Source organism: Aquarana catesbeiana, linkage group LG10 (genome assembly GCF_042186555.1).
Source record: "Aquarana catesbeiana isolate 2022-GZ linkage group LG10, ASM4218655v1, whole genome shotgun sequence".
Taxonomy (NCBI): domain Eukaryota; kingdom Metazoa; phylum Chordata; class Amphibia; order Anura; family Ranidae; genus Aquarana; species Aquarana catesbeiana.
The window spans coordinates 248,938,215-248,957,712 of NC_133333.1; the positions used below are offsets into that span (position 1 = coordinate 248,938,215).

At 44.5% G+C, this 19,498-nt stretch overlaps 1 protein-coding gene across 13 annotated transcripts in view; it reads right to left on the bottom strand.

Moving 5' to 3' along the window:
- Nucleotides 1–19,498, bottom strand: part of CAMTA1 (calmodulin binding transcription activator 1) — a 2,014,371-nt gene that overhangs the window by 22,227 nt on the left and 1,972,646 nt on the right. For 11 of the 13 annotated variants that reach the window (XM_073603612.1, XM_073603611.1, XM_073603609.1 and 8 more), the window contains one exon: nucleotides 11,288–11,318. The exons of the other annotated variants lie outside the window; for them this stretch is intronic. In XM_073603612.1, the coding sequence (XP_073459713.1) occupies nucleotides 11,288–11,318 (31 nt within the window). The remainder of the gene's footprint in view (nucleotides 1–11,287; nucleotides 11,319–19,498) is intronic. 13 annotated transcript variants of the gene reach the window in all.

Consider the following 19,498-nt stretch of genomic DNA (forward strand, 5'->3'; position numbering starts at 1 on the left):
CATGTGTCTTGTGAAACTACCTTCTGCGAAAAAGTTTTATCCGTATTGTGGGGTCACCAGTACGGTATTTGTATGGAGTTGGTGTGACTCCATAGAAATTAAGGGTGCCGCTTCAGGCTCTAATAGGTCCTTATATGATGACAACCATTGGGAGTGCAGACAGGGAAAGAGCTTGTCTCAGCTCCATAGAAGTCAATGAGGAAGGAAAATAAGTCCCAGATCCACATCACACAAATCCCACATGTAGATTGGAAGCATTCCCAGCCTAGACTCTGTCCAGATCACACCCCAACGTGTTTCACCCTGTCCACAGGGCTTAGTCAATTCCTATGACTAAGCCCCCATGGGCAGGGCGAAACATGTCAGGAGTGTGGCCGGGATTGGAGTCTAGGCTGAGGCTGAGGCTTTACCTGAAGGGTTTTGTGTGATGTGCAGCTCCTGGGAACTCTTCTCCTTTCTTAGTGTCTACTAATCAGGACAAGAATCAGCTTTAAATGAAGCTGACTTGGTCTAAACATTTAAAATGATCAAAAAAAGCTGATGGAGCCTTGTGGTGCAAGCCTTCAAAATCAATCCCTGGGTCCCTGTTGCACCCACTTGCATCCTAAACCCAAGCTATACAAGGGATCTCAACTTCTGACAAAGTCTTGAAGCCCAACCCCCTTCAAGACAACAGTCAAATGCCAAAGTCTCTATTGCCCACTAAGGATCTGGCAGCTGGCAACTGATTGACAAGGGATGGGCTTAATGCTAGAATGGAGCAGGGCATGATCTCAACTTGGCCAACACTTGGAGCCTGGGCCTAGGATCCAAGGGGACACAGGGATCAATTTGAGGAATAACACAGGCTCTTCTGGGCACCGCAAGGTGCTGAATTTCAGAACTGTTGCTAGCCAGGCCAAGTTTACTTTGACACCATTGTACCACCATACAGGTACACTTTAAAAGGACTCTATAACCACCGTGTTGTGGTTTCTCCTGTCACTACATAACGTAGTAGCCTACAGGAAGACCTACAGTGTGGAATGGGTATTTGATCCACTTGAAATGTCGAAAACCTGCTGCAGCCTTGGTGAAGCCAATCTGCACAATTTTAACACATGGGCCATCACAAAGGTAAGTAGACAGCCTGGTCTTTTACAGGGTTGTCTTTGAGTACAGCAATAGCACAATAATGCTAATTCTATCTATCTATCTATCTATCTGTCTGTCTGTCTGTCTATCTATCTATCTGTCTGTCTGTCTGTCTGTCTGTCTGTCTATCTATCTATCTATCTATCTATCTATCTATCTATCTATCTATCTATCTATCTATCTATCTATCTATCTATCTAAGGGCTTCATTTTATAACAGGGCAAACATATACAGTAGCCTACAGCAGTGATTTAGGAACTGAGTTTCACTACTCTACCTTGAGTTATTCATTTGAAGGCCTTATTTTCAAAGCGTCCAATTGAAAAACTGTTCTTGTACAAAGAGACTGATTAGATGCTATAAGCATGTGCAGTCCCACTTCGGACATTTAAAAAAAAAACTGTGTTTGGCTATTGCTGCTGGATGCTTATTTTACGGGGGCTATACCGAAAGTAATATAAAAGTGGGCATAACATTTTTATTAACTTACATTGGTTGTTCAAATTTCACATGTTGGTAGAGTAACTCTTCCCCTATAGTAACTCTTATGCCGCGTACACACGGTCGGACTTTTCAGCTACAAAAGTCCGACAGCCTGTCCGACAGACTTTCGACGGACTTTCGACGGACTTTCGGCAGACTTGCGGCAGACTTGCGGCGGACTTTCTAACGAACAGACTTGCCTACACACGATCACACAAAAGTCCGTCGAATTCTTACGTGATGACGTACACCGGACTAAAATAAGGAAGTTGATAGCCAGTAGCCAATAGCTGCCCTAGCGTGGGTTTTTGTCCGTCAGACTAGCATACAGACGAGCGGATTTTTCGACCGGACTCGAGTCCGTCGGAAAGATTTGAAGCATGTTTCAAATCTAAAGTCTGTCGGATTTGAGGCTGAAAAAGTCAGTTGAAAGTCCGGAGAAGCCCACACACGATCGGATTACCAGCCAGCTTTAGTCCGTCAGCGTCCGTTGGACTTTTGTAGACAAAAAGTCCAACTGTGTGTACGCGGCATAATTCTTCTTTTTCATTGCAGGTAAATAATGAATTCCAAGCAGAAGCATAGTGCCGTCATTGAGTTCATGATGAAGGAGGGCTTAGGCTGTCCGACATCCACAGAACACTACAGAATGTTTATGGAGATGACGCCATTGAGAAGAGCAATGTCTTGTCATTGGTGTGATCTCCGTAAACATTCTGTAGCCTTCCGTGGATGTCGGACAGCCTGCACCCCTCCTTCATCAAGAACTCAATGACGGCACATTGCTTCTGCTTGGAATCCATTATTTACCTGCAATGAAAAAGAAGAAGACCGAAAGTATTGCAAAAGTGTGCATAACTTTTTTATTAACTTCAGATTTCACATGTTGGTAGAATAACTCTTCCTTCATAGTGACTCTTCTTTTTCATTGCAGGTAAATGGATTCCAAGCATAATCAACTTGCTGTCATTGAGTTTTTGACAAAAGGAGGGGTGCAAGCTACGGGGCGGCCCATCCATTAGGGGCGCCCATGCTCCACCCCCTCTCTCCAGGCCACCCCCTATATGCAATGGATAGATTCATGCATAGCATGAATCTATCAACGGCCGCCATGGCCACCCCCTATTCATGCGTCCGGCCCCTTTCAGGACACCGGGCGCATGTTTTACAGCAGCGTTTTTTTTTTTTTGAAGCACCTGATTACAGCCAGAGGCTCTAATAGGCTGCAAAATAGGGTGGATTCGGGTCACAGAGGATGTGCTTTGATCCCACCCAGGTGTGTTGCAACAGTGAATGAATATTCGCTGTTGCAACAATGATCCTCCTCCTGGTCAATCGGGAAGCAGGTATGAAACCCATTTCCTGATTGGCCAAAACGTCAGGCGATCCTATTGGACGCCTAGAAGGAGCAGAGAGGAGACACAACGCGGAAGCTGCTCCAGGAGAGGACACCGGAGCAGCATTCCCGAGCCCGCCATGCTTAAGGACAGGAACAGGAAGATGGCCGCATCCAGGGTAAGGACTGAGCAGACAGCGGGTGAAGGGGGGGGTTTGCTGGGGTTGTTAGTGCCGCAGTGCGCGGGGGGGGGATTTTCTGGGGGTGTTAGTGCCGTGGAGGGGGGGGTAGGGGCAGTTGTGCTAGAGCTGCTCCACCAACGGTCCGAGGGGGGGTTGGTTTGCTGCCCCCCAAAAAATAACCCACCAGCCACCACTGGTGCAGGCTGTCCGGACATCCACAGAAGGTTACAGAATGTTTACGGAAATGACACCATTGACAAGAGCAATCAATGACAAGATATTGCTTTTGTCAACGATATCATCTCTGTAAACATTCTGTAGCATTCTGTGGATGTCGGACAGCCTGCACCCCTCCTTCATCAAGAACTCAATGACAGCACATTGCTTCTGCTTGGAACCCATTATTTACCTGCAATGAAAAAGAAGAAGAAGAGTTACTGTAGAGAAAGAGACTCTAATAACGTGAAACAACCTACAGTATGTAAGCTAAAAAAAAGTTATGCACACTTTTGCATTACTTTCGGTACAGCCCTATACATTTATTCCGTTGAAATTTTTAAGATACAATATCACACAAAAGTGAGTACACCCCTCACATTTTTGTAAATATTTTCTTCTATCTTTTCATGTGACAACACTGAAGAAATGACACTTTGCTACAATGTAAAGTAGTGAGTGTACAGCTTGTATAACAGTGTAAATTTGCTCTTCCCTCAAAATAACTCAACACACAGCCATTAATGTCTAAACCGCTGGCAACAAAAGTGAGTACACCCCTAAGTGAAAATGTCCAAATTGGGCCCAAAATGTCAATATTTTGTGTGGCCACCATTATTTTCCAGCACTGCCTTAACCCTCTTGGGCATGGAGTTCACCAGAGCTTCGCAGGTTGCCACTGGAGTCCTCTTCCCCTCCTCCATGATGACATCACGGAGCTGGTGGATGTTAGAGACCTTGTGCTCCTCCACCTTCCGTTTGAGGATGTCCCACAGATGATCAATAGGGTTTAGGTCTGGAGACATGCTTGGCCAGTGCATCACCTTTACCCTCAGCTGCTTTAGCAAGGCAGTGGTGGTCTTGGAGGTGTGTTTGGGGTCGTTATCATGTTGGAATACTGCCCTGCGGCCCAGTCTCTGAAGGGAGGGGATCATGCTCTGCTTCAGTATGTCACAGTACATGTTGGCATTCATGGTTCCCTCAATGAACTGTAGCTCCCCAGTGCCGGCAGCACTCATGCAGCCCCAGACCATGACACTCCCACCACCATGCTTGACTGTAGACAAGACACACTTGTCTTTGTACTCCTCACCTGGTTGCCGCCACACACGCTTGACACCATCTGAACCAAATAAGTTTATCTTGGTCTCATCAGACCACAGGACATGGTTCAGTAATCCATGTCCTTAGTCTGCTTGTCTTCAGCAAACTGTTTGCGGGCTTTCGTGTGCACCATCTTTAGAAAAGGCTTCCTTCTGGGATGACAGCGATGCAAACCAATTTGATGCAGTGTGCGGTGTATGGTCTGAGCACTGACAGGGTGACCCCCCACCCCTTCAACCTCTGCAGTGATGCCAGCAGTTCATACGTCTATTTCCCAAAGACAACCTCTGGATATGACGCTGAGCACGTGCACTCAACTTCTTTGGTTGACCATGGCGAGGCCTGTTCTGAGTGGAATCTGTCGTGTTAAACCACTGTATGGTCTTGGCCAATGTGCTGCAGATCAGTTTCAGGATCTTGGCAATCTTCTTATAGCCTAGGCCATCTTTATGTAGAGCAACAATTCTTTTTTTTCAGATCCTCAGAGAGTTCTTTGCCATGAGGTGCCATGTTGAACTTCCAGTGACCAGTATGAGAGAGTGAGAGCGATAACACCAAATTTAACACACCTGCTCCCCATTCACACCTGAGACCTTGTACACTGGGGTACACTGAGTCACATGACACCGGGGAGGGAAAATAGCTAATTGGGCCCAATTTGGACATTTTCACTTAGGGGTGTACTCACTTTTGTTGCCATTGGTTTAGTAATTAATGGCTGTGTGTTGAGTTATTTTGAGGGGACAGCAAATTTACACTGTTATACAAGCTGTACACTCACTACTTTATATTGTAGCAAAGTGTTATTTCTTCAGTGTTGTCACATGAAAAGATAGAATAAAATATTTACAAAAATGTGACTGAGGGGTGTACTCACTTTTGTGAGATACTGTACATGCACGTGGGTACATTCACATGTGCAGCATAAAGACATTGTGTGTTTCTGGTGTCTGGGATGTCTTAGAGCTGCATACAGCTACCCATAGATATAAGTGGGCATAGGCAGCTGTACGCAGGTATTTGTGCAAGGTAGCACAGTCGTCTATGTGTGTGCGCTACTTTATAGAAATAGCACCGCATAGCTGCATAAACCGCTTTCACTCATTCATATCTATGGGTGGCTTAGGGTTGCCACCTGTCTGAGATTGACCAGGACAGTCCGGGTTTTGAATCATGTGTCCGGGTTTCAGACCGCCTGAAACCTGGACACATTATTTAGAATGGACTGCAGTTCCCCAAGTAACTGAGTACCACAACCACAAAGTACATAGGTGTGCGCACGGGCCCCACCCCCATACATGGACAGGAGAGGAGAGAGGGCTCAATCTGCTCCTCCTCCTCCCACCTTTACCCCTCTGTCTGCCCACCCACACTCTCCAATCCCCGGTGTTCTGTACCTGAGGAAAGGGATGCGTGAGCTACAAATTTGAAGCTCAGATACATTGTGGATGAAAGGCGCCGATGCCTGAGCCACCATCCCCCAATATCTGTGACTGAAGTCTCCCCCCTCACTCCGTTCTCTCTCCTGCCTCTGAGCGAGGGAGTACACTAAGGTAAGGGGGACTCAGATGTAAGGGGTGCCCTGTGGACTCTGATGTAAGGGGAGATTTGGGAACCCTGATTTAAGAGGGAACTCTGATGTAAGTGGGAGCTTTGGTGAGCAGAAACCCTTACATCAGAGTTCCCCTTTACACCAGGGTCCACAGCGTTCACCCCTAAAAAAATTTAAAAAATGGTGTGTGCCGCTAAAGTGTTCGGGTTTGGCTTGAAGAAAAGGTGGCAACCCTAGGGGTGGCTGTACACAGCTCTAGGTAATCCCCAGTGTCATTTCCCTGCTCGGGCAAATGCTCCCATGTGCTTGTAGCCCTAAATTCCAGCATCATGCAGGGTGGTAGTGGATTCGGTGTGTCCAAAAACCGAGAGAGCTGCGGGGATGAATTTTTCCTGTATAGGATTCACAAGTGCAAGATACTGACTCTCCTCATCTCTTGGGTCTTCGAATAAAGATAACAATAGGAAAAACATGCAAATACAAATAGAATTGAAATACCTGTACCAAAGATACTAAAGGTATTTTATGATGTATTGGGTAGTACAGAAATAAAAAAAAAAAAAAAAATGCATTTAGTATAACGTTAATGTAAAAGTTAAAAGAATACATCCTAACATATTTCTATTAATGAATCAATTAAACATTGTGTTAGATGGTTCAAATAGTTCAGAGGAAAGTATTTAATTTTTGTTTTATAATATATCTTTTCCTGGTACTCATACAAGCAGAACATTAAAAAATTTATTTTTATTCAACTTATTTCTCCTATATCATTCTAATATATATTTCGCTGTTATAAAAATATTTTAAAAATCCCTGACTTGAGGGGAAAAAAGAGAAAAACAAAAACAAAAAAAAAATTGAGATCAATGTAGTTCCTACAAGTAGACTCTAGGGGTAAGTGTTACAACAGCAATTTGTATTAACTGTACATTAACCCTACACACCGCAAAGAGGTTAGCAAGAATGGCTTATGGAAAGGTAAACCTTATTTTAATTTGCAGGAAGCCCTCTCTAAATTAAAAGTAACAGGCATGGAAAAAAGGAGTTAGTTCAATTTGTTAAGGTTATTTGAATTAGGTATAAAAATATTTGCGCACTTATAAAAAAAATAAAAAACAGAATCTTATTTTTTTTAAATAATATACGGCAATATACAATGTAACGTAGCTTTATATATTACTGGTTGCTTTGATTTACTGCATATCACTTCTAAATTATGTATGTTATTATACAAAGCTATCAGTTTTATCTATACATGCATTTAAACAGCCAATGCATATTCAGTACATCCTCAGATAGCCTTGTTTAGTGTTGTATTAACTGAAAATTCCCAACATTGCCCTTTTCAAATGGGAAGTTTAAAATCAAGTACATTAAAGGGCTATAAAAAGTATCTTGTTCTTTTATGGGCTTTTCAAATATACAATAGAGTGTGCAATAGGGAAATATTCCAATTTTGCCTATGACCACAGGGGGGAGCTGTAGGCTAAAGAGTAGGAAAACTTGCCATTGACAAAGCGGAATTCCAGAATCACAGCTTTATTAACACAACTGCATTCCACAAACACAGCTGTATCCATGATTCCCCCTTAATGGCAAACAAAATTTGAACAATTCCTCTGGTGAACAGTGGATACTTTGAGAGCAATACATGCATAAGGGATGGAGAAACTCCACACTAAACATATTTCCCCATGAGGCATGGAGCGGATCAAGGTTCTGTCCCTAGGTAGACCTTCTGCATTGCAGGGGGTTAGGGAGAGTTCCCATGCTTTGGCATAGTCATGACAGAATAAGAGTCCAGCTTAAGGTCCAACTCCAGGAAACCTTAAAAGTCTCCCTAGGGGCTGCGTCTGCACTGCAAGGGTTAATTGCTCATTTAGGTCTAGGGGGTAAAGAAAAGAAGATTTTCTTACCTAGACTGGTCCCTGCAGAGTTTTCTCCCCCATGTTCCAGCTGGCTTAGGTCTTAATGTCATCGAGATCTATAAGCTCTGCATTGGACTTGATGACTCTGAGGGACAGTCTACTTCTGGGGCATGAGGGAGCACTGTCTGCCAAGGAGCTGAGGATCAGGTAAGTAAAACTTCTTCTACTCTATCCTAGAAAGAATGAGCAGTTAGCACTGCAAGGGAGAACTTTAAAATTTCCGGGAGTAAGGATTTAAAGCTAAGCTACTGTTGTCATGAGATTTTGAGCTCTTACAACCCCCTATAAGGAACCAACAGAGGGTACACAGGCAGGTAGGTGTCTTCATAGCAATATATGAAGCATTCAGAGGCCTTTGAAACAAATAAGCTCTACTTTTGGTCAAACTCTCCTGCTGTGAAGGCTCTGCCAGGGATAGGGAGATCTCTCCACCTGGGTACTACTGTGAAATACCAGCTGGGGATTGGACCATGCCTCATGCAAATCAACGAGAGGAAATCCATTTGGGATGGAGCCATCTTTGAATTTCAGGCTACAAATTATTTGGTGCAACAGTGCATTTTTATTTAGCTGTGGACTAGATAATCACCCAAGATGATAAAGTAGGAGATAAACCAGCATGCAGTCAGAAATGGTGCTTAGTGTTATACTCTTGAAAGAGGGAATGCAGACTACTTTTACAACCATTTAAAGAGCACCTGTCAGCCAGGCACAGTGGACACAGCCATTCTCTTTTGAAAGTGCAACCAGTCAATTAATTAGGAGCCAGTACACAGTGATGGAGGAGCAGGGTTTGCAGGAGTCGGTAGCTGCATTTGGAGGGGAAAACCGCAAATGTGGTCATGTAGTGACCACCAGGAGATGTCTAAAGGTGCACTGACATGAACAGTTTTACCCAAGCCCGGCACAGTTCACCCCCTTGATCTGATTTGGTCGTGTAGTGTGAGTGCTCTGAGCCTTGCCTGGGAATGGTTAAGTGTATTGTGCAAAGAACCACTTGGACGAGGTAGTCCCGGGCCTCGTTCACTTGTTATCTGGTACAGTTCGCTTCAGTGTGACTGCAGACCGTGCCTGGGCCCTGAACTTTCCATAGATGGTGGAGTACAAAAGCAGTGATCCCTGTGGGCTGGTTGACAGAGGTGATGAGGTAAGTGTACCCAGGAACACTTGCTTATAGCCCAGAATGGGTGGAGACCAATGGGGGAGTGGAGAGGGGGGGCAGTCAAATTTGGCCATGGTTTAATTCAGCCATGAGCAGTGTGAGTGCAACCTAAGCCTCTACCAAAGGAGCGGCTTCTGATGGTTACTGGATGGAACCCATGCACAGAGACCTCGTCTTGAGAGTTCTATGATTCAGCAATCGGGGGATTATGAAGGAATTTTTTTTATTCCCCACTGAAGAAAATTGGACCATGCTTTATAAGGGTTTTGCCTTCCTCTGGATCAACTTTGTGTACAGGGCTCTATTTATGGAGACTTTCAATTTGTCAGGACCTGGATCACCTGCTGGTGGCACTGTGCTTTCCAGAGTGGGAGGTTGTAGTTCTGCTGTCCACCAGCGGATGTCTCGCAGCAGCCAGCAGATTTCAATAATCAGTCTGTATCTGATGCTGGCTGTTGGAGGGTATTTAATCCCTCCTCTACTATTAAACTTTCTTACAATATCCCTATGGATCAGGGACTCTGATGTTAAACCTTTGCCTTCGGAATCCCAGCATTCGGATATATGTTGCATTATGGAATTGTAAGTGAAGTGTAATAGTAGACAAATTACTAAAGACCCTCCCAGCATCAGGTGAGGACTGATTACTGGATTTACTAGCTGCTGGAAGACACCTGCTGGTGGAGACTGTAACTACAACCTCCCACTCTGGGAAGCACAGTGCCATCAGCAGATGATCTGGGTCCTGACACCATTTCTTTTTTTTTTTCTATTGGTTGAACTAGGTGGACCTGTGTCTTTTATTAACCTCATTAACTATGCACTCAAACTAATGTATGCCGTATCACAGGTTGTAAGAGCATGTTGCTTGCAGTTGGTCTTTAATTATGGGGCTCTGTTTTAGGGCTGAGGGTGGGGGAAGTTTTCGTCAGCTTGAGTTTAGGCAGCTGTTTGACAAAATATATTTCCAGCAAAATTTTACTTGCCTTAATTAGTGTTAGTCAGGCATGCCGAATGAATCCAATGTCTTGGAACCTATGGAGGGTTCCTTCATCAGGCAAAATAGACCCAAAGCTCCCAAGTGTAAACAAGTAGGTGGTCTCCAAGACATTTAAGAAGTCAGAGGCTGATTCAGCCCAACAGGTTTTACCTATAACTAAAGATCACTTTTGGGTGGACTGACTCTTTAAAAATCCAGACCACTGATCGAGGCTGCCAAACCAGCTGCTGACAAGACCTGTGCTTGCAATCACACTGGAAAAATATAACATGCAAGGTCCAGTTCATTTCTAGCCTATTCACATTGTTGTCAATCAAGTCCTGATAAAGAAGGGGGCTCTTGAACCCCCAAAATGCATTGGCTACTTTTTGGATTGTCCCCCTGACTTTTCTTTTGGAATAAAGTTGTATCTGAACCTCTTAGCAATGGTGTTGTGCTTCAATTTTTGTGGTATATCCAAGATAGGTCTGATCACTGTGTACAGGTCCATTTGTAGCCAAGATACAAGAAAACTGGTCACACGCTGCACTAGATCCTAGTGATCTACATTGTCTGGAATATGGCTGGCACCGATGTGGAAAGCTGGCTGGTGCTTTTTAACTTTTCTATTCGTAGATCTTGTGTGAAAACCTATTTTGTAAAATAAATCAACAGCAGGCTGTATTATTAAGGTCAACAAGCAAAATGTTTAATGGTTGATTATCATTGCAAACTGAGAGGCAGATTTATAAAAGCTGGAGCAAAAAAAGAAAGAAGTCACAGACGGCAACCGTTGCAGGTTTTCAGAAGATAAAAAATGACAGCTGAACTCTGGTTGGTTGCTGACAGAAACACTTCCAGCTTTATAAATGCCCCCCCCCCCCCCCTGGTTGTGAGATTTGGGTTGGCAGAAAAACAGGCACCAAGTTTGGAGTCCAGTTCCTGCAACCACTTTTCTAAGCATGCCGGTGATGGTTCAATAAGGGCCCATGGACGCAATTCATGCAAGTTTTGGCATACCCATGTGCTACCGTCAGGATTTCTTGGATCAGAAAACGCAATAGAATGGCTTCTATTGTTTCTGGTATCATTGGATGGAAGTGTATATCTTGCAGACAAGTCTTGGCTACAGCCTCATGCAAGCAGGCACAAAGCAACGGGTTAGGAACGCAGAAAAGAGATTCCAACTTGCAGAGACTAAACTCACCCTTTTGAACAGTCTATGGTCCACCAGAGGGCTTTAGATAGCAAAACAATAGCAAACAGCTATTAGGCAGCTGAAAGAAAACTCACACATACAGTACTTCTTCCACAGTGCATCATTTCATTGCGGCGTTATATTTTAATGCTGGGTTATTTTGGTAAAATTTCACACATACATTGGGGGACATGTATCATTTCCGACTTAGGGCAAAGCGTAGCTAAACAGCAGCAGTGAGACAGTTGATGAGACAGATAAGTTCAAACTTCAGGTCTGACTCAGTAGAGGTATTTTGACTTCTTTAATAAACCCACTGACTCCCCGTAGAGAGTAAGGGCCCCTAGAAAAGTCTAGGGGTGTTTGTTTTATGTTTTATTGTAACCTTGAATTTGGCTGGGTTGAGGGGAGCTTGGGATACCCTAAAACTGGTGAACTGAACTCTCTGAGGGCTCTTCTCTCTCTAAGTTGCACCAAAGAGTCCCACGCGACTCTCTGCTGCCATGTGACTATGACTTCCTTCCTGGAACTAAGAGCTGCACACAGTCAGTAAGGTCCCGTACTCAGGTCTTTTTACTCACAATACCACAGGATCATCGGTTGCCTCCTTCCGATATCCACTGGGCACTTTTCAGTGAAGGAGACACAGACTCACATCACCATAGCACAGTTGGACACCTTTCCCCCCCCCCAACGTCCTCCTGGCACTCTCCAGTTAGCTTCTCCAGACCCAAACTGACTCCAAGACCATGCCTTGCGAATACCCCCCCCCCCCCCCCCCCCCCAGCTATGGCTCCAGCTAGGACCTCAATGTTGTCTAAATGGCACCTCCAGTAATTAGGGTTGCCACCTTTTCTTCAAGCCAAACCTGAACACTTTTGCGGTCTGGGACACCTTTGGGTGCCCCAAGGAGAGTAGTAATGCGGTGTGCATAGCGTGCTGCAGTGAACAGTGGGTGTGGCTAATTTGCTCTTGCTGACATAATTACCCTGCCACCAGGTAGATGTCTGCAGCTTCCAGACGGGAACAGATTTGTGTGTAACGATCTTGGTTACTTGAAGAGCCACAGCCTTATCTGAATAATGTGTCCGGGTTTTAGTATGCCTGAAACCCGGACACATGAGTCAAAACCTGGACTGTCCGGGTGAATCCCGGACAGGTGGCAACCCTACCAGTAATCCTGACCTAGGGGCAGAGCCCCTGCTTAGGGGTCTCCTTTGGCTGGACTGGATCCAGGGCCTCCCCCCTGCTCTGCCTTAGGCCATAGACTATTTATGGTCTCCCCAGCCACCTGCTGGGCACACTTCCACAGAGATTGGCTGAAGTCCCATAAATATTCAGGCTGCTCACTTTGTTCTTCCTCCCACTATAATTCTAGAACCCTGTAGAATACAGGAGGAAGCAATCAGAGTAGTAGCCGGTGAGACACTGAGCAGGCCAGAACAACCAGCCCCCGCTCCACTGATTACAGAGGAGCTAAACGGAATGTACTTAACAACCTGCACCAAACTAGGGGGGGGGGGTGCTACATCTTACTGCAACATTAGGTGTATTAGTGCAATGCAGTCAAATTCAGTTAACAGGTACCCTAAAGTACCTTGCCACTGAACATGCATTGCAACACATGCACCGTTTTGGGGCACTGTGCCGCATCTTAATGCATGTCCAATGCCCAATGCACGCATTGATGCCCATGTTACTGTAATAACATGTGTGAACGAATCTAACATGTGTGAACGAAGGGTTCCTTCTATGCTTCTGCTGGCTGGAGACTGGATTTTCCACTCACGTACTCAGGCTGTGGCTGCTTTAGAAGGAACATGACCTGTGAGACATTGAGCACCTGAAATCTATTTAGTTGATTTTAACAGAAAGCTCCGTTGGGCTTTCAGCTTCATTCATAATTTCCACCTTAAGCTGCTCTAAAATAGCGCTAAAAATTAATAAAATCGACCCATGACTGCTTCCTCATTGTGCGCTCCTGAAGAGCGAAAATCTGTCATAAATCTGTCTCAGTCGGCTGCCAAGGACTACAGACGCGGTGGTTGAAAGCACATCAAATTGGTTCCAGATACTTCGCAAAATAAAAGGGCAGCCTTATTCACTTGTAATTGTGTCACCAATTTACTTGATAAATGTCCCCCATTGTCTTTAAAAAAGGGTCTATTTATGTAAAATACAAATCACATAGCAATTTGCTGAGTGACAGCGCATGTTCTCTGCAAATCGGGGAAAAAAAATGAAATGTTATAAGGCCATTTCCTGTGCTGGTTGAATGCTTTTCATTGATTTAAAATGGAAAATACCACATTTGACCACTAAATGACGCTAAATGATAGGAAATGATACCTACCGCCATCTAGTGGACAAATATGGTAACTTTCATGTATTTGCCCTCATTCACAAAGAAGGAATACATATGCACTTTCAATAATTGCTATGCAACTTTTTTTTTATTATTATAAATACACCCCTAAATGTTATGTGGTAATATTAGATTACATCATCACAAACTGACACATAAATTATTTCCACCATGCTTCAATATTCAGTTGAGCTGTAATGCTGCATTAAAAACGCAAAATACCTCCTATACCCCTTAAATGACCCTGCTTCACTCAGCAAAGAAAATGCAAATGAACATACAATATACAAATTAGTCACATTTTATGTTTAGTATCTCAAGTTATATCACGTGATTATCAAAAGAGAGATCACAGATTCATATTTTAGTTTTTATCACTTGCTTGGTTTAAGAATAGACCTGTTACAACACTCAGCACTTTAAACTGAGGAGAAAATCCATGAGCAGAGGTTACCTTTGTTGGTAAAGTCAGTGTATCCAGAGATATACTATATTGTCAAAAGTATTGGGACGCCTGCCTTTACACACACATGAACTTTAATGATATCACAGTCTTCATCCGTAGGGTTCAATATTGAGTTGGCTCACCCTTTGCATTCTGGAAGGCTGTCCACAAGGTTTAGGAGTGTGTCTATGGGAATGTTTGACCATTCTTCCAGAAGAACATTTGTGAGGTCAGGCGCTGATGTTGGACAAGAAGGCCTGGCTCGCGATCTCCGCTCTAATTCATCCCAAAGGTGTTCTATCGGGTTGAGGTCAGGACTCTGTGCAGGCCAGTCAAGTTCCTCCACCCGAAACTCGCTCATCCATGTCCTTTATGGACCTTGCTTTGTGCACAGGTCCAAATCATTTGGTGGAGGGGGGATTATGGTGTGGGGGATGTTTTTCAGGGGTTGGGCTTGGCTCCTTAGTTCCAGTGAAGGGAACTCTTAAGGCGTCAGCATACCAAGACATTTTGGGACGATTTCATGCCCCCAACTTTGTAGGAACAGTTTGGGGACAGCCCCTTCCTGTTCCAACATGACTGCACACCAATGCACAAAGCAAGGTCCATAAAGAAATGGATGAGTTTGGGGTGGAGGAACTTGACTGGCCTGCACAGAGTCCTGACCTCAACTTGATAGAATACCTTTGGGATGAATAAGAGCGGAGATTGCAAGCCAGGCCTTCTCGTCCAACATCAGTGCCTGACCTCACAAATGTGCTTCTGGAAGAATGGTCAAACATTCCCATAGACACACTCCTAAACCTTGTGGACGGCCTTCCCAGAAGAGTTGAAGCCGTTATAGCTGCAAAGGGTGGGCCAACTGAATATTGATCCCTACGGACTAAGACTGGGATGGCATTAAAGTTCATGTGCGTGTAAAGTCGGGTGTCCCAATACTTTTGAAAATATAGTGTATAATAATATATCATATGTTATTCCGCAGCTGAAGTTACTTGCCAACCCTGACTTCTGTTAAACCTCGAGCTTGCCTCTGCCCCCCTCCCAAGCTTCCCTTGCTGGTCATTTTATGGGATCGATCCAATAGAGAGGTGGAAAGAGGTGAGGACAATACCTAAAATTTACAGGGAATTGAGATTTTCAAGGAACTTCAGCTGCTCATATCCCTGGATCTATTGATCGTTTTGACTTGAGTTTACTTTAACACATGTTGTTCTGCAAATGAGTCTCCGCTAACTATATATTTTTTCCTTTTCTTAGCTTCTTCATAAAATAATATTAAATTTTAGGGTTACGAAACCCTGCCGTGTTCCTGATAGGCCCAACAGCTATTGCAATCTCTGTGACCCATTTCAAAGTGCATCGGAGGGATGTATCTATAGCGTTTATATATTTTTTTATACAGCACATTTATGTTGATTATTGTTTGTTTTTCTCTTTTTTAGTTAGGCCATTTTTCTTTGCAACCAAGTGAAGGAGGTCCTGAGGAAGCTAATAGGCGAAACGTGTCGACCTCTTGGATCAATTTGCAAAGATCATTAGTGATGGGTATTAGCATGGCCAACATCGCATTTGTAACTGTATTCTAATGTTTTTAACATACACATATTTTTTTTTTTTAGTCCTTTGTAATAAAATACTGTTATTTTGATAATCTTGTGTGGTCGTCCCGCTCTGGCACCAGTAAAGTCCAATATGCCTTAAAACTTTTTTTTTTGTAGAGCATTTTTATATAGTGCAATCAGTGTGAGGTATGTTTCCTTTGTACCGTGATCCATCTGCCTTGTCTTTCAGCTATTGCTTTTCAGACATGGTCATTAAAACAATGACAGCTCGTCCATCCTCCGGGCACTTAACCGAATATTCACCTATCATTTAAATGATATGCAGCGTAGCCAGCATTAGGCTCCCCCCCCCCCCCCCCCCCTCCGGTTCCTTTCTTACCATCATTCTTCTGTTTCACACCATTTGTTCAGCTTATAGCCTCTCCTGTAGCCGGTCTGGTAGCCGACACATGAGAAATACTCGGAAATTAACTTGTCCTTATGAACAGTTGCTTATATTTACAGCTAGTTTATTTGAATTCAGACAGATGACTGCGCCAGTGGATTTTATTTGCAAGAACGATAGACTAAGTGGGTCAGCTCGCTGAGCGGCCTGTTTGAGCTCATTAATAAATATTGCAGAGGATATAGCAGTCTTCTCCTTTGAGACGCAGCCCTTTGGTTTCACAAGTTGCACCTGTTGGGTTATAAAGCAATATTCTGCAACGGAGGGCGCTGAAGTGGCTTTATATGGTTTGAAATGGTGAGGTTAAAGAGACCCGGTCATTACATGAAAAAAAAAAAAAGTTGAGCTTTAGGCAGCCTGTAAAAGAAGATATCGGCAATACCGGTCATTCTGGAGGGCGGTGACGCCAATCTTTCCTCTCGTGTAGAACTACGGCCACCATTGCTATCTGACACTTCCGGGAGTGTCGGAATCCTAGTTCTCTGATGCAATATTTTTTCCACCTTTTTTTCAGTCGAGGCACCCTTTAGAATTGTAGACAGCCCCAGGGCACACCAAGTCCAAGGGCTCGTTTCCACCAAAAGATGTGTCAAAGCATGTTGCGTTTTTTTTAATACAGTGGAACCTCGGATTACAAGCATAATCCGTTCCAGGAGAAAGCTTGTAATCCAAATCACTCGCATAGCAAAGCGAGTTTCCCCATAGAAGTCAATGGAGATGAAGATAATTCATTCCGCATTGACTTCTATTACATGCAATACCTCATGTGGCCAGATGTGGGGGGGGGGGGGGCACCCGAGAGCCTCGAAAATACTCGGGGACAGCTCGGAAAGCCTCGGAAAGGCTCGGAAACACGGTATTTTCGAGTGTTTGCGAGTATTTCCGAGTCGTTACGAGTATTTTCGAACGGCTCCGAACCGTTCCGAGTGTCCCCGGCGCCCCCGCACTTCTGGCCAAATGCGGTACTGCACCGCCCATTAGCTTGAATTCTACTCGTTATGCGAGACAACACTCACAAACCGAGTTCGAATTAAAAAAAAAAAAAGTTGCTCTTCTTTCAAAACGCTTGTTAACCACGTTACTCGTAAACCAAGGTTCCACTGTACTGTGTTTCGCCAAAAATAAAACCGGGTGTTATATTAATTTGGCCACAAAAAATGCATTAGGGTTTATTTTCAGGCGATGTCTTATTTGTCCCGTGTCTTCTCCCCCCTCCCTCTGCCTCTCTGTCAGACTCAGCTTCTCTGTAATCCCCAAAATAAACCCTAGTTAAAGTCCTTGTAAAATCATGTAATCCGCTCTGTAAATAGATTATATAATGTCCAGTGTGTGTATTTATGTAACATTGTAGAAAATACCTTATTTACAGCGCCGCTGGGCGCTCACATTACCCGCTGGAGCTCTTCTTCCCACGCTGCAAGCACTGCTGGGGGAGATGCCGAGATCCCTACTGACGTCAGCCCCGCCCCGAGCACTGCAAAGGGAGGGGCCGCCGAGGTCAGCAGTGAGGACAAGAGGAGAGCTCCGGCGGGTCACATGAGCGCCCAGCGGCGCTGTAAATAACGTATTTTATACAATAATGTTACATAAAGACACACACTGGGCATTATATAACCATTTTACAGCGATTGATTTACATGATTTTACAAGGACTTTAACTAGGGCTTAATTTCAGGGTAGGGCTTATATTGCAGCCATGCTAGAAAATCGGGATAGGTCTTATTTTCAGGGAAACGCGGTAGGCTGCTCTGTGCTCATAAAGCACACAAAAAAGGTTCTGGTATGATTTTTTTAAATAACACCGCACCAAAACACATGGTGCTGTAGTACCTGCCGAATTAGCTAGATGCTAGAATATTTGCTAGATGCATGGGGGTGCCATTAGGAATTATTGGCACCCACCTGCGTCTGCAAAAGACTGCAAAAATTTGTGTGCGGTGCGGGAAAATGCATGATTTGGCACATGTTACCGTGCTGCACACCCTAAAATCATTCTTTTTTTAATGGTTTGTAAGGCAGAGGTAAGTGGTTTGTAGGTTGTAAATCTCCCTCTCCAACCCCCCACCTTCCCAAATCTTCCCCCCAGCACAAATTCTGTTCCTCCACCCCCCCCCCCCCCCCCAAAGGAGTAGTGACAGCAGTAAAGTGGAGGAGAGAGCCAAAGGAGGTGTGGACTGTGCTCTCTCAAAACCCCCCCCCCTTCCTTAGCTCCTCTCCCACCTTTCTGTATACCGGAGAGAACTCAGAACACAATCAGGTGGGGCTTTGCAGGGTTTGATTACCTCCCTCTAAGCAAAATTTTTTCTGGAGGCAGTAGTCAAGCCCTGTCCACTCTGCTCAGCGAGCAATCTTGTAATAACTTCTGTGTACAGAGAGGGGAGAGAGAGCACAGCCTGCACCTCCTCCCCGCTCTCTCCTCCTCCCTGCTGCTATTTGTACTCTTGTAGGCAACCCAGGAAGCTGCGCAGGCTGCCCGACCTGTCTTTAGCAATCAATGATGTCATCAGTTAGCAGGAAGCTTGCAGCAGGCACTCAATACACTCAGAAAAGTTGGAAAGTGGTGGTTGTAGCTCTGTAAGAGACTGAAGATTGAAGACACTACCTGCCAGGTTGTTAAGCAGAGCAGAATGGGGCCCTAAGCAAGGTGCCCACCCCACCCCTGCAATTGACTGATAAGGATTGCAATAGGCACAGAGAAGCCACCTTATTGTCTATCCTAGTATGTGGATGTTTGTGCGTCTCTCCACGACTTTTGGAAGGCATTGCTCATCCTTAGTTGCATGCTGGCTGTCGGTACACTTTATGCTGTGCCTCCTCCATCTATTGCTTGTGAGTTGTTTCATTTTACCTTTTTATATTAAATATTTTTAAAAAAAGTTAATGCACAAGGCTGGTGCGCCCTTGTTTTTCTTTTATTTCGGTTTGCACTAGGATTCCCCATCCTTGAGGGCAGCAAGGCCTGTGTTGACGCATCTTTTATATGGTGATCCACCTGTGCGCAGGAGTCGTTGTTTCTATCCTAGTATGGCCTGTCCCCATGAGACTCCAACTCTCCTAATTGCCTGCCCCCTTGTGAAGTGACAGGTAGGTGCACACCTTTCACTGATTGTGCTATTCCTCTGGTTTACAGCACAGAATGAAGGTTGTACCTGGAACTCAAGGACATCTACTGGACCCTACCATCATACCTAGCCTTAGCTGGACCCTAGATTCGTGCCTAGGTTGAAAATCCTTTGAAAGGACCTTTGTTTCCTTGCAGTAGAATGGTGGGGTCTCAGAACAGGACCTTATATGGAAAGAAAAGCTTAGGACAAGAGCCAGTACAATTTCAATTCTAAACAATGTAGCGCATAGGTGGCATCACCACAAGCACAGGTGATCTCCTAACAGGGCTAATTAA